The sequence below is a fragment of the Arachis ipaensis genome, chromosome B02 (genome assembly GCF_000816755.2).
Source record: "Arachis ipaensis cultivar K30076 chromosome B02, Araip1.1, whole genome shotgun sequence".
NCBI classification, from domain to species: domain Eukaryota; kingdom Viridiplantae; phylum Streptophyta; class Magnoliopsida; order Fabales; family Fabaceae; genus Arachis; species Arachis ipaensis.
Window position 1 is genome coordinate 105,144,248 of NC_029786.2, and position 20,314 is coordinate 105,164,561.

The 20,314-nt window shown below is 36.9% G+C and overlaps 2 protein-coding genes and 1 non-coding gene across 6 annotated transcripts; 1 reads left to right on the forward strand and 2 right to left on the reverse strand.

The window, feature by feature from the left end:
* TRNAR-CCU lies at window positions 5,040-5,112 on the forward strand. Its single transcript has one exon. It is a non-coding gene; the product is annotated as a tRNA-Arg (tRNA).
* LOC107626223 (putative disease resistance protein At3g14460) lies at window positions 5,870-10,966 on the reverse strand. Of its 3 annotated transcripts, none has more exons than XM_021116541.1 (5): window positions 7,224-10,965; window positions 6,993-7,070; window positions 6,712-6,769; window positions 6,509-6,595; window positions 5,870-6,214 (listed from the first exon to the last, which is right to left on the reverse strand). In XM_021116541.1, the coding sequence occupies exons 1-2, from the start codon at window positions 10,741-10,743 to the stop codon at window positions 7,066-7,068; spliced, it is 3,525 nt and encodes a 1,174-aa protein (XP_020972200.1). In that variant the 5' UTR covers window positions 10,744-10,965; the 3' UTR covers window positions 5,870-6,214; window positions 6,509-6,595; window positions 6,712-6,769; window positions 6,993-7,065. The 3 variants fall into 3 exon arrangements, with proteins under 3 accessions (XP_020972200.1, XP_016184542.1, XP_016184541.1); XM_016329056.2 differs by having other exon boundaries at window positions 5,882-6,214; window positions 6,467-6,595; window positions 6,734-6,769; window positions 7,224-10,966; XM_016329055.2 differs by having other exon boundaries at window positions 5,882-6,214; window positions 6,467-6,595.
* On the reverse strand, window positions 6,786-18,729 carry LOC107626225 (putative disease resistance protein At3g14460). Of its 2 annotated transcripts, none has more exons than XM_021116542.1 (3): window positions 15,033-18,729; window positions 14,810-14,879; window positions 6,786-6,992 (listed from the first exon to the last, which is right to left on the reverse strand). In XM_021116542.1, the coding sequence occupies exons 1-2, from the start codon at window positions 18,550-18,552 to the stop codon at window positions 14,875-14,877; spliced, it is 3,525 nt and encodes a 1,174-aa protein (XP_020972201.1). In that variant the 5' UTR covers window positions 18,553-18,729; the 3' UTR covers window positions 6,786-6,992; window positions 14,810-14,874. The 2 variants fall into 2 exon arrangements, with proteins under 2 accessions (XP_020972201.1, XP_016184543.1); XM_016329057.2 differs by lacking the exon at window positions 6,786-6,992 and adding an exon at window positions 14,021-14,366 and having other exon boundaries at window positions 15,033-18,728.

Consider the following 20,314-nt stretch of genomic DNA (forward strand, 5'->3'; position numbering starts at 1 on the left):
AAGAAGAGAAGTCGAAGGTTTAGCGAATGGGCATTCACGGATTTGGGAAGAGTTCTACATTTTCTCAAGACTAAAAAGGTGAGAGATATGGATGAAGAGGGTTGTAGCAATCTTCAAATCTTATGGGGAGAACTTGAGATGTTTAGATTTGATTTAACTTGGCTGGAGCCACATGTTCAATCCGCCTTAAGTATGAAAAATTACACAGAGAGATCCGCTAAAGTGCAAAGTGTGAAGGAGAATATGGCTGGTCTGGAGATGGAAATGAAGAAGCTGAAGGCAATGGTTGCTTCTGTTGAAGTTGATCTTGAAATGGCAAGAAGTTAATTGGTGAAAGTTGAAGAAGGCTTTGAAGAGAGAGATTTGGATGGTAAACTAGGATATAGACCTAGATTCATATTGTTGAAATTCACTTAATCTATGCAGATATTTTGAGGAACCAATGAATCTATGTGTATGTATGACTAACTCGTGTAATAGCATTATAATTTCTTGCACTTAGTTGAGTTGCACAAAGAAAGAAGATTACAAATTGACTTATTTACCAACGAAATTTCTGTAAAATGTGACACTTATAATATTGACTCTTCTTTCTCTTATATTATTAGGCTAAGTGATTTTGGTCCCAACTTAGAGGTCGAAAATCGATTTTGTTTTTGGTCTTTTTTTCGCTACAAAATGGTCCCCAATATTTCAGTTTGTTTTAAAATTGTCTTTTGGACGAAAATACCCTCCCCTCCCATCTTCTTCTTCAACACCCATCTTCTTCCTCAACATTAACAGAAGCAGAAGCAGATGCACAAACGCAGAAAACCTTCACCCAAAATCAACCAAACTCAACAGAAGTCTACGCCGAACCAGAACCCACCACCACCAATATCATCATGGTCATCATCATCATCATCATCATCAAAAGAACAACAAAACTCAAAACATAACCCACCATCACCCCACCATCATCATCAACACAAGAACCCACTACCACCCCCACCTCAGAAAATAAGAACTCAGAAAATTAGAACTCAGAAAATCAGAACAATCAAAACTCAGAACCATCAACAAAATTCAAAACTAAAAATTCAGAAATTCCACAAAAAATCCAGCTCACAGAAGAAGAAGAAGAAGAAGAAGAAGAAGAAGAAGAAGAAGAAGAAGAAGCGGGCGGTGATGGTTGTGGAGCAGTGGCAAGGACGCGGGGAGCAGTGCGAGTGGCAAGGAGCAGAAGTGGCGGCGGTGATGGCGAGGAGCAGCGGCGGTCGTCCTTAGCTTTCTCCCTTCCGATCTCTCTCTTCTCCGTTAGCTTTCTCCTCTCTTGCTCTCTGTTTCCCCTTCCGATCACATACAGCGGTACGGCGGTGTGACGGTGCAGCGGTGTGGCAGTGCGGTGGTGCAGCCTTAGAAATAAATTAAATATGTGTAAATTGAAGTTAAATTTAAAAGATATTTTATTTTAAATAATTTGTAGTACAAAAGATTTGGATGTTGGAGTTGTACAAAGTAACATTTTTATTTGGTGGTTTGATTTTTGCATTTGTTTTAATTGATGGACTTAGTCATTTTATGTGGCGCTCGTCCTCCTTTTTTTTGTTGGTAGTTAGAGTTGGTGCTTTCTTCTTTTTGTCGTAAGTTCTTGTGAAGACATGTTCTTTATGAATTGTTGAGTTTGATACACTTTCTATTGTGTTATTTGGTTCCATCTTTGTATGTATGTTCTTCTTCCGAAGATGTGTCTTGATTTTGTATGGTTTTCTTTTTCCTTAATCTCTTGATGGAGTGGTGCTTCAATGTCATTATTTTTCTGAAATGTCATTAGATTTAAAGCAATTGTGGCCAATAAGTTTTTTGCGTCGCCATCAAATAGTACAAAAGTTGTTGTAACACTTTGATCTAAAACCTTTAATTGAATTTTGAATCTAAAATAAGTATTGGCTAACAACTAATAATTTGATAGATGAGATTATGAAAAGTATATAGAGTTACCTTATTGTTGGATATTGTGGTGTTTGATTATATGTGCCACAAATGTAGTTGTTTCTTTTTTTATATATACTTTCTTCTGACACTTTTTACATTTAACACAGTTCCATCCTAATTTGTCATCAATTTCGTTTATAGTTGCTAAAATTGTGAAAATCTTTTCCTATTTCAATATTCAATTTATGTTATCATTAGGTATATGGTATTTGAGTAAGTATGAATGTATGATGCATGTTGTGATTTTTTTTTTTGTCATACCTGATTATCAAATTCTCATTACATGGCCATTAGATCTAATCGTTCTGTTCTGAAAGAATGATGCTCTATTGAGTAAGTTTGAGATGTGTAGTTCGAAAATAATATTTTGTGCTAAATTTGATGTTATGTGAAGGAATAGTGATAAGAGACTTATATATGTAGTTTAAATGATATGGAATTTAAATACTTATAACGTAAAATTTATTATGATTAATAATATTATTATAACATTTGTAATATGGATGTTTATTACCTTTAATGAGTTATTTATAAAAATTAATAAATTAATTGTTACGGTTATAAATTTATTGTATTGTTTATAACGGTTAAATATAATAAATATAGGAATATGAATTCAATGTATTTGGAGGTTACAAATTTATTGGATTCTATTTTTTAGTTTTTTATTTGTATATTTTATTTTTTTGATGATTTAAAAATAATAGTTAATTTGTCAAGAATTGAGTAGTTGATTTTAAAGTTGTGCCAAATAATAATTATTCTAAAGTTGGCAATGCAATTGACATAGTCAATGGCTTAAACTTATGGAATTACGGTCAACATAATTATTGTAATAATTATATATTTAGATTTGTATCCATGCATGATGCATCTTATATGTACAAATATACGCAACAAAAGCTAAAAGTTAAACATTTTTAGTAAAAAAAAAATAGTTAATTAATGTTTTGAGGTAAACATGCATGCATGATGCATCTTATATACTACAAATGTATCTAATATAAAAATATATGTCTAATATCATATATTTTTTGGTTTTCAAATATTCTTTTCAAAATTTATATTGGTAAAATAAAATAGAATTTGTTTTTAATAATAAGTAAAAACTACAATAATAGTTCTTTGTACCTAGTGTTACTTCTAAACCTTAAAATGATTATTTTTTTTTTTACCAAAGATACCGCTCGTGATCAATATGGAAGACTATGCTATTTGAGATATAACTCATTGGCAAAAATAAAAATGATTATAATAAACATAATTATAATAATAAAATATAATTTTCATTTTTTAAACTTTTAATTTATAAATTAATTGTTGCGGTTATAAATTTATTGTATTATTTATAACGGCAAGATATAATAAATATAGGAATATGAATTCAATGTATTTGGAGGTTACAAATTTATTGGATTCTATTTTTTAGTTTTTTATTTATATATTTTATTTTTTTGCTGATTTGGAAATAGTAGTTGATTTGGCAAGAATTGAGTGGTTGATTCTAAAATTGTGCCAAGTAAGTAATATTGCTGATATGGCATTAGTAGGAGAAAAGAAATGTCTCAAAAATAATGTGGTGCATGCTTATGTATCTACTTTTATATATTAAGAATAGATTTTTTAATGAAGGATAATTTGGTAATAAAAAAAAATAAAATTGGTAAAAAAGTCAATTTTAAAATAAACTAAAATTTTGGGACCATTTTGTAGCGAAAAAAAGGCCGAAAACAAAATTAATTTTCGGCCTCTACATTGGAACCAAAATCATACTTAACCCATATTATTATTATTATTATTATTATTAACATGAACTTTAAAATAGTTAAGAAAGATTTAGTGAGCACACCAAGGGGAATAATGCCATGTACTAGGTAAACTAAAATACGATAGCATCAATATAGACATATTAGTGTCACCGTATATGTAGGATATTAAATGCATATCTATATCCATATGAAGAAGCATCTCGTTTGTCTCTATAAAACACCCAAAAACATATTATATTACCTATGGTTAGGGGGTGCACATGGGTCGGGTGAAGCCGGGTTTGATGTGATCCAGATCTGATCCGAAATATACACCGGGTCTATTTATTAGACTCGAACCCGGTCTTAGACCCGATGAAACCAATACACTTTCGGGCCACAATTATACCGGGTAAAAACCGGGTGAAAACCGGGTGAAAACCGGGCCGTTAACATTACATTACATTGATACCTTCTTGTAAGCTAGCATGTAAAAATATCCAAATTTCCAAGACTCCAACCATTATTTAACATGGTAAAATTCACTTAGAAAAATATAACAAGAACCAACCATTCTTCAAAATTAAAGCATAACCACAATCAATACTAAAGTATAACCACAATCAATACTAATATTGTCTAATAATACCAAATATTTAAATCAATACAAATAACACAATATTATGCATTAGTCTAAAGTCTTATGCATTCTAAACATAAAACATTAACTTATAGTTTTATAATGACTAATAATACAAAATATTAATATTTACAATACTTAAATTCCACATAAGAATAGTCATGATCCATCACTAATAACACAAAATATTAATTGTGTATGATGACCGGGTCACCGGGTCGACTTCGGGTGACTCGAGTTATGGCCCGGACCCGACCCGAAATAATGACCGGGTCTATTTTTGAGACCCTTACCCGACCCTAAACCCGATGAAATCACACCAAATTAGTCCCAAAAGTGTTCGGGACCAGACCGGGCCGGGTCTGTGCACCCCTACCTATGGTACATGACACTAATATGTTGAAAAGTGAAAATATAACACAATATCTCATACTAAGAAGGATATTATCTGTGATATTTTCGGCCCGGCGGACCGGCCCGCCCCGCCCCGCCAAAACCCGCCAATTTAGCGGTGCAGGTTTGGCGGGTTTTTTAATTTGGCGGGCTCCAATTCCTAGCCCGACCCGCCTTTTTTAGCGGATTTAGTGGATCGGCCCGACAGACTCGACCCATTTTGCCACCCCTAGTGATCAACAACAAAATCTTCAAAAATTAAATAAGAAATAAACTTCTAAGAAGCGCCTGTAGCTCAGTGGATAGAGCGTCTGTTTCCTAAGCAGAAAGTCGTAGGTTCGACCCCTACCTGGCGCGTTCCACTGTTTTATCCTCAAAGATATTGAACTGTGCACTCATCACATTAGCGCATAGACAGTTAGACACAGGCTTTCTTTATCAAATTAACAAATGAAAAACATGTTCTTGTTGCTCTTTCTAGCATGAATTTTTTACAGGAAAGTCTGTATATGGAACATAATATTACTATACCGCTGTATTAAGAGACTAGTTGATAATCTAGATCTTTATGTACAAAAACTAAAACAACTTAATGCATATTAAATTAACTAGTTTCTTCATTTGTCTTTTCACTCAACACAAAGCACACACTTGATGAATTTCCAGAATACAAGAAGAATGATACAACACTTTCCAAATTTGAAGTTGCCTTCTTACAGTTTTCTTTGGTCAAGTGTACTGCTTTTCTTACATTCATGCTTTTCGAAGAAATACTTCCAAAAGAATAGCTTTCTACTTGGCTTTCCTTCTTTCAAATACATAGTAAGCCTCATTTTTTCTTCTTTAATGCACCATACTTGACCTACTTTTGTATCTTTTCCTTTGGTGTCATTTTCCTATCACATTTAGAATGAAAACATCGAGATTATAATGTTTGTTCCAATTTACAAATTTACACTACAAATAGTGAGCACAGAAAAACTGCATACTCAACAAACTCAGCAAACAGAAATTATCTTGTTTCTTAGGAATCTTAATGCCCTCTATTGACACTAGGCATTGATGAAGGTGCTGCAATATAAAATGTGTAGAAAGAAAAAGCTTCAGGACTTTGTGAGAAAAATGATATGAGACTGAATAACCTCATTCATTGATTATACATAAGATACAAAAGGCAATCTTATATATGTGAGGAAACTATCCAATAGAATAAGAGATTCAAAACAGATTCAAACAGAAAGAGCAAAGCAGAAATTAACACCCTAACTAAAATATACAGAATGGGTCCTAACTTCCCAACTCAAACTCAGGGTATTCCTTGGTAAAACTGAGTTTGGACTTAATGAACTAGTAATGGTTGACCATGAAACTTGAACGAATGGCAGTCCCAGTCGTATTGTATTTCAGCATTCCAGCAAAGAAATCCATATTGTATTTCAGGGTCTGGATCATGAGAAACCTGCATAGAACAAAAATTGACCAGTTTTATTATAATAAGCATAATGAGATAGTACCGCACAATGCTGATTGGTTAGAAAGTAGAAGAACATTTGTTTTATGAAAGATGAAAACATAAACCAACCAATGGAGCTAGAATTACGTTTAGATACAAATATGTAATCAATTTAATTTTTTCATTACGGCATGGGAACTGAGGTTCTGCAGGTTATGACTTCTAAACTAAAGATGAGAAATTTTCTATTGCAATTACCCATCTAAAAAGGATGAAGAGTGTGCTGTGCCAAGAACTCACAAGACGCTTGAAACCACAACATCCTTGGACTGGTTTTCATAGAATGCTTGCATTATCATATCTATGAATTTCTTGGAACATTCAACTCTGCATTTTGGACAAAGAAAAGTATAATTAGATGGAGACAAGGAAAAAGTAGGAGGCATTGTAGAAAACTTCAAATAATAAATAACATCAAAGCTTGAACATATGCCAAAACTTACTTTAGTTCACCCCCATTCTCACCTTACCACATCCATGAATTGAAACTCCTGCTTCCACCTTACCAATTATAAATGGAAACCAACATAGAACACATTAGTATGAGATAAACAGAGTCCAAAAATTAAAAAATAAAAAGCAAAATTGTATGAACTAAAATCTGACAGAAATAGAAAACTGAAATTAAATGGCATAACTAAAGTATGTTCTGTTTTGTAATTCGAGAATTGGTATGACTTTGCAAATCAAACGGAATAATGTATTTCATAAAGTACGAACGCACCTCCTCCTTAACATATTAAATTATGAATAGACAGAATCCTTGCATGTTGCAGAAATCAACGGAACTCATACTCCTAGTCTGCAATCAAGGGGAAAAGACATATTAAAAATTAAGCAGAAAAATTGGTTTGGCATATTAACAAGGGAAAGAGAATGTTTGGTGGCAACAATTTAGCATTATAATTGGAGAGCGTGCAGTGAGTTTAGGGAAGATGAGAGCAAAAACAATTACCTGTGTCGAATTGAATTCGTGGGTCGTTCATCTCTTCCAGCTTACTCCTCAATGGACATATACTGTTGATGATGAATTTTGATAAGGAGGCAGGCAGGTTTTGTTGTGTGATATTCTCCAGCTTTCCACAGTATTGAATTGTTAATTTTTGGAGGGAGGTGAGTTGGTGAAGGCCCTTGCAGTCTAGCGTCTCCAGATTTGAAAAGTACGACAAAGATAGATACTGGAGGGAAGCAGGAAGGCAACCCTCTCTCGGGAACGACTTAACTTCCTTCCAGCCTTCAAGGATGAGACGGGTAAGGCCTTCACTCTGCAAACCCCTCCAAGTTATCCACCTCTCTAATTTCTGGCATCTACTGATCTCAAGAGTTGTCAAGCTCCGCGGGAGGCACTCCTCTCCAAAACAATCCATTTCTGGGCAATCTGAGATAGAGAGTGTCTTCAGATTTGGAAGGGCCCCCAATGGCAACAACGTCAGTGAACGACATTCTTCGACAAGTATCTCCGTTAGGGACTTGGAATGCAGTGGCCCTGAGAATGTTAAGTCTGAACACCCAGTGATTTGCAGATATTGTAATGAATCGGGCAAATAATCTCCTGAAAATGATAGTGCTGGCCAAGGATTCTCGATTGTCAAACGTTGGACACACGACCATTCGATGTGAGGCAGGCACTCCAATACGGACTTGGTAAGCAAAGTTTCTAAAATTACTACCTCATGCGGTTTCGATAAATGCTCATACGCATACTCATCAGGCTCATACCAAGGACCCATTACAAGTAATTGGTGAAGCTTGGGAGCTCTCGGCAGTGAACATGCAAGCTCGTCGCTGTTAACAATGTTAAGTTTCTCCAGAGCTGGAAGGTGAGCAGGCAGATCTCCACTTAACACCGGACAGTTGACTATGGAAAGGCTTTTAAGTTTCGGAAATCCATCAAAGTCATGAGGAATATGCCACTCTCGCCAGCGAGGCATATGAGTAAATCTCAGAGTTTGAAGAGATCTGAAGGGTGTCCCCTGATGAGATGATTCAGCGTTATTGTAAAACTCACCACCAATTCTCTCCAACCCTTCAAGTCCCGTTATATACAGATGCTGCAGAGAGGGTACCTGTCCCAGTGAAGGAAGCTGACGGCAATTCTTACAACGATGCATACTCAAGTCGGTTAAATTGGAGTAGCAAGAAAGGCCTAACCAATCAGGGAATATTTCACCCCTATAACCATCAATTGATAACTCTCTCAAGTTTCGGTGAGGTTGTAACAACTCAAGAATGCTTCTCTCTTTTTGAAAATCAACATCATCGTCGTCGTCATCATTATCTGGAATCCATTTCAATTCTAAAACGTTGATGTGCTTCTTGTTAGCCATCTTTGCCTCCAAAGCTTCACGGCTGTTGTTGACATTCTTTAAGTTGGAAATACATAGTGAGCCATGAAGATTGTCAAGTGATCCCAGTTCTCTTATTCCATTCTCCTCCTTCTTGCCGAGAATATAACCACTCAAGAAGTTCAGATGTTTTAACTTGCTCATTCCCTTCGGCATCTCTATCAACGAAGGCGTTTCTTCAATATCAAGATGGCGCAGGTTTACAAGATCTTGCATGCGGCTAGGTAGCATCTTTAGATGAACACAATAAGTCAACTTCAACGTTTGGAGATTGTGTAATTTACACAATGACTCAGACAATTCCACAATAGGTGTGTAAGAGAGATCCAAATAATGTAAATGGATCAGTTTATCTATTGAATCCGGCAATGACTCAATAGAAAAAGATTTAAATGACAACGCTCTTAAACACCTCAATTCTAATAATTGTAAGTGCCTAGAATCACTTGTTATATCAATTGATTCATAAAGATGAAGCAAATGAACAGCTAGAAATGTTCTCATATGAATTGCTCCCTTGTAGACCTCTCCAAGTCGTATGACTGGATCGTTAGGATTTACCATATATGACAAATGACGAGTTTTGTTGTAAATCTTTTGCAGATCTCCAAATTCTGTGACTCTGAAATAGAACTTTCCAGCAAAAAATGTTGCTAAATCATGCATGAGATCATGCATTACAAATACACCAACATCAATACTAGAAGGTTGAAAAAATGACCTTGCAACTAACTCATCAAAATATGTACAACCAATATTTTCTAACGTGTAGTTTTTGTTTGGTAGTACGAGATCCTCAGCCATCCACAGCAAGATTAATTCATTTTTGTCAAATTGATAATCCTCAGGAAATAATGAGCAGTAAATAAAGCACCGCTTTAGATGTGAAGGAAGATAGTGATAGCTTACTCTTAATGCAGGAATAATCTTACTGTCATTTTCTGGGAGTTTCCAAATTTTACTTTCAAGTATATTCTCCCAATCCCCTACATCATACTTATGGCGCAATAAACCTCCAAGTGTTTTCACAGCCAAAGGTAACCCCTTACACTTTTCAACAATTTTTCTACCGATTGGTTCTAAAGTTGCATGTTGTTCAGAATTAATAGAAAGAGATGAGTGCTTGAGAAACACAGACCAACAGTCTTGATCAGACAATAAACCTAGTCGGTAATGTTGTTTAATAGCTGTGAACATAGAAGCAACCTTTTCACTACGGGTTGTTAAGAGAATTTTACTTCCCTTATTCCCATACTGAAAAGGTTTTAGAATATCCTCCCATATGTCCCCTCGATCATCCCAGACGTCATCTAAAACAACTAAGAATCTCTTCCGTACCAACTTATCCTTCAAATCAGTCTGAAGTGATTCAAAGTCATCCGTGTCACAAGAACAAGAAGTTATTTTCTTTAGTATAATCCGTGTAAGGTTAACAGGATCAAAGTTTTCAGCAACACACACCCACACTTTAAGGTCAAAATTTTTCACCACTTTGGCATCATTGTAAACCAATTGAGCCAAAGTAGTTTTTCCTATTCCACCCAGACCCACAATGGGGATCACAGTGACAGGTGATTCAGCATGACAACCATCATCTAGCAACAATTTGATTATCTCCTCCTTATCGTTGTCCCGACCAAATATGTGGGAACTTACAACGAGAGATGTGGATGGAGTTCTCCATGATGACATGTCCACCTTGGCACTCTCCTTCAGATGAAGTAAATTTTTGCGTGCTACAACATACTCTAGTCTTTGAACTACTTTTTCCATGCCACCACTATAATTAATATATGAATCAACAGGATGAGACCAGGAATAAGAGTTACCTGGATCCCTTTGGGTGGCAATGGCAGCTTCAGTTGAGAGTTCATCGAGCAAGTCATCAGCCTTATAGAGAGCATCTTGGAGATCATCAAGCCAACTCTTGACTTTCTCGTTAGTGAACTGCTTCTGCTCAGCATCATCAAGAACAGGTCCAACATCAGACAGACTTTTCTCCAATCTTCCAAGCAAGTTGTTCCTTTCGGTGAATGAGTCGTCGTCATCAAGTACTAAAGACAGCTTGTTTAAAACAACATCTACAAAGGAAGAGAGATAAGCTCCACCACCTTCAAGTTTTGCAGCCATGATTGAATCTCAACTGCAGCAGATGATGAGAAAAGAAATAAAGAAGGAAGGAAAGAATGAAAGGTGACGAGGAAAGTTGTTGTAGCTAGAATGCTATAACGTTATTCAGATCTCAATGGGTTCTCTCGAGCACAATGGGATCTCAAGTGTTTGCGGTTCGCAATGCACTAACAATGTTCTTTGCTAAGGATTATATACTGTTATAGTGCTGAAAATATGCATAATTAATAATTAATTATTAATTACATGAGAAGCATAAATTAGGTGATATCAATAATGCACAATTGTGTTGATAGAAGCAATAAAATAAACGATTCAGGCATCCAGCCCCGCAAGGATTTTTTTAAGGGAAAAAATTTGTGCAGTGTAGATAAAATATTAATGTTGACCAATGACCATGGGCAATTTGTTAGAACGATCATGAGATCAAGTAATAGTAGCAAGAGTGTTATTAAACATATTTGAGCAGTGCTGAAATAATATGTATAATAATTACTTAATTAATAACGTGATAAGATGTTACTAAATAAACAATATGTATTATTGTGAAAAGTCAACTCTCTTTTCTGGCGTACTATGCCAATGTCCTCAAGAAGTTATCTCTGTTCTGTAAAAAGTCAACTCTCTTTTAATGGTAGACTTTTTCATGAAAAGATGTAGTATGATCCTGAGTTGTATTATTTTTATAACTAAAAGTGAATGTGATAGACATTAGATACATTTAAGATGTGTAAAATGAAAGTGTGACTATTAAAATGATCATACTAAAATTTAGAAGTTGTGAAAATAAATAGGGTTTAATTTCAATGTATTTTTGTTAATATGTCTTTTCCTAACTTGATATACTGTGAAATTATTCACGCTAAGTGGCTAACGGTGCCTCAAAATTAAATTCAAATAAATATTAACTTAGTGTGTGGAGAATTGGTTATTCAAAAATAAGTGCTACTAGGTGAACAAGTAATTATTTAACCAAACTCCTAAGTATTCCAAAACGATCCACCATATGTATTATTTATATAACCAAAAGTGAATTATTTGTTAGGAATCCCCAATTCTGTTGTTGCTCAATGCTCAATTGCTCACTGTTAAATTCTGCAGAATTATATGAAGTGTAATTGAAGAAGATGATTGTGAGAGAAGAAAGGGAAACACATACTGAATTTCCTCAATTGCATTCTGATGTGTACCCCTCAAATCTCGGCGATTACCTTTTCACCAAAACTGACCAAATATCTCGGAACTAAGGGCATACTCCAAATGTACTTGGTCATAGTTACACACAAGTCAGGTATTATCTTTAGCCCGTTACTAACAAACAGAGCTCGCCAAAATTATCGGAACAAACACAAGAACGTAAGCCCTCCACTTGTCTATAAAAGCAAATCAAGCAACTCATATGAGATCAGGTCACATATACACTCTCATTTCTACTTATTTATATTACTTCGGATACTCTTTTGACTTGAGCGTCGGAGTACTTTTTGCAGGTGCTCCCGCCGCCGTGTTTCGGTTAATCCCGAAGGCCATCTCCAAGGTGACGTACAGCTCACCCCCAAGACAAGCAGTCCCGCCTGGAGACATATACCTCGGCTGAAGCTGAACGGAACATTTGGCGCCCACCGTGGGGCCCGAGAGTTAATCTAACCCCACTATTTCTTCTATATTGCACGTTGTATTTTTCTTCTACGCAGGGTTTTCCAACCTTCCAATATGGCCGATAATGGAGTTCACCAACTCACTCAGGCCGAACTCATGGCCCAGATGGTCGAGCTACAAGCAGAAGTCAGAAGACTTGTTGAACTGTCCACCCAAAACAGCGCCAGCAAACATGAGGAGAATGGTTCCAAAGGCCCAGTCAAAAGCAACGCAGACTAAGCGTCAACCCGCCAAAGGAGAAGCTGACCTTAGACAACCCATTCTCCGAAAAAATCACCAATTACCAGATGCCAAAGAATTTCACACTGCCTTCCTCACTCGAGCCATATAAGGGGATTGGTGACCCCGGGCTCATATTAAGAAATTTCAATCCATGATGTTTTTTAACGGCCCTAACAATGAGCCTGTACTTTGCAGGGCTTTCCCAACTTACCATTGGTGACCCCCGGGCTCATATTAAAAAGTTTCAATCTATGATATTCTTTAACGGTCCTAACAATGAACCCGTGCTTTGCAGGGCTTTTCCCACCTACCTTGACGGTACTGCATTACTTTGGTTTTCAAAATTACCTGCAGGATCAATCTCTTCCTTTGAAGAACTGGCGAAGTCCTTCATCGACTAATTCGCGGCAGCACGGATATACATACACGGATCAGATTACCTCGGAACCATCCGCCAAGGTCCTCAAGAAAGTCTGGAAGACTACGTGACCAGATTTGCAGAAGCAACCATGGAGATACCAGATCTGGACCCTGCTGTCCACCTACATGCCCTGAAGGCCGGTCTCCAACCCGGAAAATTCAGAGAGAGAATCGCGGTTACTAAGCCGAAGACGCTAGAAGAATTTCGAGAAAGAGCGGCAGGACAGACAAAACCACAAGGTCGGCGAATAACAAAGACTCCAGAAGGCCCTTCAAGCTCACCCCAAAATTTGACAATTATACCAGATTAAGAGGGAGAAGATAATTAAAGAAATACTCAACGCTAAAATACCAACGATTTGTTGACAAAAGCACATTTGTCTTTTCACATCTTTATGTACATCTTTATGTACAAAAACTAAAACAACTTAATGCATATTAAATTAACTAGTTTCTTCATTTGTCTTTTCACTCAACACAAAGCACACACTTGATGAATTTCCAGAATACAAGAAGAATGATACAACACTTTCCAAATTTGAAGTTGCCTTCTTACAGTTTTCTTTGGTCAAGTGTACTGCTTTTCTTACATTCATGCTTTTCGAAGAAATACTTCCAAAAGAATAGGCTGAATAGCTTTCTACTTGGCTTTCCTTCTTTCAAATACATAGTAAGCCTCATTTTTTCTTCTTTAATGCACCATACTTGACCTACTTTTGTATCTTTTCCTTTCGCGTCATTTTCATATCACATTTAGAATGAAAACATCGACATTATAATGTTTGTTCCAATTTACAGATTTACACTACAAATAGTGAGTAAAGAAAAACTGCATACTCAACAAACTCAGCAAACAGAAATTATCTTGTTTCTTAGGAATCTTAATGCCCTCTATTGACACTAGGCATTGATGAAGGTGCTGCAATATAAAATGGGTCGAAAGAAAAAGCTTCAGGACTTTGCAAGATAAATGATATGAAACCGAAAAACCTCATTTATTGATTATACATAAGATACAAAAAGGCAATCTTACATATGTGAGGAAACTAACCAATAGAAAAAGAGATTCAAAACAGATTCAAACAGAAAGAGCAAAGCAGAAATTAGCACCCTAACTAAAATATACAGAATGGGTGTTACAACCAACACTTATTCCTAAGTTCCCAACTCAAACTCAGGGTATTTCTTGGTAAAACTGAGTTTGGACGTAATGAACTAGTGATGGTTGACCATGAAACATGAATAGGGCAGTCCCAGTCATAGATTCAGCAATTTCAGCAAAGAAATCCAAATTGTATTTCAGGGTCTGAATCATGAGAAACCTGCATAGAACAAAATTGACCAGTTTTATTATAATAAGCATAATGAGATAGTACCGCACAATGCTGATTGGTTAGAAAGTAGAAGAACATTTGTTCTATGAAAAATGAAAATATCAACCAACCAATGGAGCTAGAATTGCTTTTATATACATATTAATCAATTTAATTTTTTCACAACTGCATGGGAACTGAGGTTTTGCAGGTTATGACTTCTAAACAAATTCTATTGCAATTGCAATTACCCCCATCTAAAATGGATGAAGTGTGTGCTGTGCCAAGCACTCACAAAGACGCTTGAAACCACAAAATCCTTGCACTGGTTTTAATAGAATGCTTGCAACATCATATCTATGAATTTCTTGCAACATTAAACTCTGGATTCAAGAATTGGTATAACTTTGCAAATCAAACGGAATAATGTATTTCATAAAGTATGAACGCACCTCCTCCTTAACATATTAATAGACAGAATCCTTGCATGTTGCAGAAATCAACGAAACTAGTCCTCCTAGTCTGCAATCAAGGGGAAAAGATATATTAAAAATTAAGGGGAAAAATTGGTTTGGCATATTAACAAGGTAAAGAGAATGTTTTTGTGCTAACAATTAGCATTGTAATTGGAGAGCATGCAGTGAGTTTAGGGAAGATGAGAGCAAAAACAATTACATGTGTCGAATTGAATCCGTGGGTCGTCCATCTCTTCCAGCTTACTCCTCAAAGGACATTGTCCCCAGATGTGGAGTTTTGATATGGAGGCAGGCAGGTTTTCTTGTGTGATATTCCCCAGCTTTGGACACTCTTCAATTGTTAATTTTTGGAGGGAGGTGAGTTGGTGAAGGCCCTTGCAGTCTAGCGTCTCCAGATTTGAAAAGGACGACAAATGTAGATACTCGAGGGAAGCAGGAAGGCAACCCTCTCTCGGGAACAACTTAACTTCATTCCATTGTTGAAGGCTAAGATAGGTAAGGCCTTCACTCTGCAAACCTTTTGATGTTATCCACCTCTCTACTTTCTGGCAATTAGAGATCGCAATTGTTGTCAAGCTCGGCGGGAGACCCTCCTCTCCAAAACAATCCATTTCTGGGCAATCTGAGATATACAGTGTCTTGAGATTTGGAAGGGCTGCCAATGGAAACAACGTCAGTGAATCACACTTGCTCACAACTACCTCCGTTAGGGACTTGTGTTGCAGTTGCTCTGAGAACGTTAATTTTGAACAATCCCATATTCTAAGAAATTGTAATGAATTGGGCAAACAATCTCCTGAAATTGATATGGCTGACCTACACTGCTGGATTTCCAACCGTTGGAGACACGGCGATTGGACGTGGGGCAGGCACTCCAATACGGACTTCGCCAGCTGGGTTTTTTTAATTAATATCTTGTGCGGTGCCGCATTCCCGAAGAACACAGAATCCTTTACAGTTAATTGGTGAAGCTTGGGAGCCCTCGGAAGTGAACACGCAAGCTCTTCGCATCTATCAATGGTAAGTTCCTCCAGAACCGGGAGGTGAGCTGGCAGATCTCCACTTAACACCGGACAGTCTTCTATTAAAAGGCTTTTAAGTTTCAGAAATCCATCAAACCCATCAGGAATTTGCCATTGCCGCCAGCGAGGCATATCACAAAATTCCAGAGTTTCAAGAGATCTGAAGGGTGTCCCCTGATGAGATGATTCAGTGTTGTTGTAAAACTCACCACCAATCCTCTCCAACCCATCAAGTCCCCATATCTCCAGATGCTGCAGAGAGGGTAACTGTCCCAGTGAAGGAACCTGACCACAATTCTTACAATCCTTCAAACTCAATTCGGTTAAATTGGAGTAGCAAGGAAGGCCTAACCAATTAGGGAATATTTTACCCCTGAAACCCACAATGGATAACCCTTTCAAGTTTTGGTGAGGTTGTAACTTGTCAAGTATATCTCTTGCAGTTTCAACATCAACAATATCACCTTTTGGAAGCCATTTCAATTCTAAAGCGTTGATGTGCTTCTTGTTACCTATCTTCGCCTCCAAAGCTTCACGGCTGTTGTTCACATTCTCTAACTTGGAGATGCAAAGTGAGCCATGAAGGTTGTCAAGTGCTCCCAATTCTCTTGTCCCGTTCTCCTCATGCTTTCCCACAATATAACCACTTAAGAAGTTCAGATGCTTTAACTTGCTCATTCCCTTCGGCATCTCTTTTAAAGAATCAGATCCTCTGACATCAAGATGGCGCAGGTTCACAAGATCTTGCATACGGCTAGGAAGCATCTCCAGTTTCTTACAATAACTCAACTTCAACGTTTGGAGATTGTATAATTTACACAATGACTCAGGCAATGTCAAAATAAATGTGTAAGAGAGATCCAAATAATGCAAATGGATCAGTTTATCTATTGAATCCGGCAATGACTCAATAGACAAACATTTAAATGACAAAACTCTTAAACACCTCCTTTGTAATTGTAAAAGCCAAGAATCACTTTCTAAATTAATTAATTTATGAGGATGAAGCAAATGTACATTTAGAAATGTTCTCATATGGATTGCTCCCTTATAGGCCTCACCAAGTCTTACGACTGAATGATGACGATTTACCATATATGAGAAGTGACGAGTTTTGCTGCAAATTTTTTTTGGGTCTCCAAATTCGCTGACTCTAAAATAGAACTTTCCAGCAAAATATGTTGCTAAATCATGCACGAGATCATGCATTACGAAGAAGCTAACATTTTTACTAGAGGGTTGGAAAAATGACCTTGCAACTAATTCATCAAAATATGCACGACCAATATTTTCTAATGTGTAATTTTCTATTGGTTGTACAAAATCTTGAGCCATCCACAGCAAGATTAATTCATCTTTGTCAAATTGATAATCTTGGGGATATAATGAGCAATAAACAAAACACCGCTTTAAATTTGAAGGAAGATAGTGATAACTAACTCTTAATGCAGCAACAATCTTACTCTCATCTTCCGGAAGCTCCCAAATTTCACTGTTCAGTATATTCTCCCAATCCTCTACTTTATCCTTACTACGCAATAAACCCCCAAGAGTCTTCACAGCCAAAGGTAATCCCTTACATTTTTCAACAATTTTTTTACCAATTTGTTCTAAGATTACATATTGTCTAGAACTAGTAGAAATAGATGAATGTTTCAAAAACAAAGACCAGCAATCTTTGTCAGACAACATATCTAGTTTATAATGTAGATTTGTAGTTGACACTACAGAATCAACATTTTTATTACGAGTAGTTAAAAGAATTTTACTTCCTTTATTTCCACTCAAAAAAGGTTTCAGAAAATTATCCCACAAATTTTGCTGATTATCCCAAACATCATCTAAAACTACCAAGAATGTCTTTTCTGTTAACTTTTCCTTCAATTCGGTTTGAATTGAATTCAAGTTAACCCTATTACAAGGAGAACCTATGTCTTCCATTATAGACTTGGTAACATTAACAGGATCAAATTTTGTTGCAACACACGCCCATGCTTTAATGGCAAACTTCTCCTTCACTCTGGCATCATTGTAAACTAACTGAGCCAAAGTAGTCTTTCCAATTCCACCTATACCTTCTATAGAGATCACAGACAATATATCATCACAATTTTCATCTAATAACAATTTTATGATGGCCTCCTTGTCATCATTCCTGCCATATATATCAGAACTTTCAAGCAGAGATGATTGAATTCTCCATGACATGTCCTCCAGATCTTTGGCATCCCCTTGTTTCAGATCAAGATCATCTTTCTCTTCAACAATAGACTCTAGTTTGTCAACTATGTCTTGCATGCTAGTCACTACCCCCATCTCATCGTCATCACTATCTTCCAAAATTGAATCAACATAGTGAGACCAGGAAGAAGAGTTACCTGTATCCCTCTGAGTGGGAGTGGGAGTGGCAGTGGCAGCTTTGGTGGAGAGTTCATCGAGCAAGTCATCAGCCAGATAAAGAGCATCTTGGAGATCAACAAGCCACTTGTTGACTTCTTGGTCTCGGATCTGCTTCTGCTCAGCATCATCAAGCACAGGTCGAGTGGCACGGAGACTCGCTTTCAGTCTTCGAAACAACTTCTGGTCCGCTAACTTCTTTGCTTCTGGGTTTGAGTTGACATCGAGTGAAGACAGCTTGTTCAAAACACCATCAACAAAGGAAGAGAGATAAGCTCTATCCCCAAGTTTTCCAGCCATGATTGAGAATCAAGTTCAGGAGATGATCAGATCACAACAAAGAAAAGAAAGAAAGAAAAGTCTGGATTAATGTATTTTATAACATAAGCAATAAGCAATACAATCAACAATGCAGCCCCTCATATAAAATTATATGTGATTGCTTTTTTCTTTTTTAATTTCTGCTTCATTTTAGAAGGTTTCACTTTGAGATTGGTAATCTTGAAAAAATAATAAGGAATTGTTTATTTCAAACATTTATCATTTTTTTGTGACTTAAAAGAAAATAAACAAAAAAAAAAAAGAAACTGCTTAAGAAATGCAGTCCCGCTGAATACTACTCTCAAACTCTTTCCAAGGCAATGGAAGCTCCACTTGGGAGAAATAGTCCTCATTGCAGTCTTTGTCATGATGTCTGCTACTGTATTTGCATCTCTCAAGATTAACCGAAGATCAGCACGCCATTTCCAAGACATGATATCTCGGATTTTTAACACCAAAGGATCAATAAACCCAGAGCAATCTTATAAATTATTGACAATAGTAAAAGCCTCCACACAGTCTGTCTCACATATAATGTCTCTTTGTCCCGAGTCCCATGCTAAAAGAAAGCCTCTTCAAATAGCAAACAACTCTCCTTGCAAAATGCTACGATTCTCAATTGTTCCCAGACAGCCTCGTTGCCACCTTCCCTTCCAATCTCTGCTAACACAAGCAAAACCAACTCGAGCACCACTGCCAGGATAGCTAGCATCACAATTAATCTTAAAGGTACCCACTGAAGGGGGAATCCAAGAGCCACTAATGGTTGATGGGATAGATAGTCGTTGCAACTCAAAAATATTTCGGAGCTCCTTTTCTAAGGACAAAGCCATACCAATCACCTTGTCTGTGGTCCAATGCTCATGAGGATGAAAGATCTCGTTATTTCTCGAACACCAAATCCACCAGAGACCAGAAAAAAATCTAAAGGGACGCTGTTTGCTATTATGTAAGAACCAACTCATCAAATCCACTGGTTGATCGGAGATCCCTAAAGCTTGCCAAACAAGTTGGGCTTTTGGACAATCCCGAATACAATGTAAAACCGACTCCTGACTTGAGAAACATCGTGGACAGCTATCCGTGTGCGAAATGCCCCTTCTAAAACGAAATGCAGCAGTAGGAAGAGCCTCCCGAAGACATAGCCAGGCCAAAAATTTGTGCTTTTCCGGAACATGTTGACGCCAAAGCCAAAGCCAATTACCCCTATCCTCCCAACTAAACATCTTCTTACTGAGCCATAAATAACCACTATGAGCATCATAAACCTTTGAGGCCGCACCAGTCCAACACCAACCAACCTCTGAACCAGCTTGAACATCTGGGTTGTAAGAATTAATATTGCTCTGCAGAGACTGATTCAGAGGAGAATAGATATTCTCAAGGTTCCACTGTCCAGATGACCAAAGGTCCAAGATCCTGAGATCCGAATCAGAAATGTGAACATAATTCATCTCCTGACACAGTCGCCCCTTTCTTCTCCATTTAGAAAACCAAAAGTTCTGTTCCAAATCCCCAATGCACCAACTAAAACCTTCCTTTAGGATATCCCAAGCTCGACATATACTCTTCCAAACATAAGATCCCCTTCCTCGAGACCGACTAAAACAATCATCCTTAGAAGAATGGTATTTCTCCGTCAAAAGTTGAACCCATAGCTTGTTGGGATGGTGAAAAAGTTGCCAAACTAGTTTTCCAAGAAGAGCAATATTGGCACAAAAAGGATCTCTGATTCCCAGAC

Excerpts from the sequence above, each read along its gene's own strand:
- LOC107626223 (XM_021116541.1), bottom strand. The coding sequence starts at position 10,743 with ATGGCTGCAAAACTTGAAGGTGGTGGAGCTTATCTCTCTTCCTTTGTA.
- LOC107626225 (XM_021116542.1), bottom strand. The coding sequence starts at position 18,552 with ATGGCTGGAAAACTTGGGGATAGAGCTTATCTCTCTTCCTTTGTTGAT.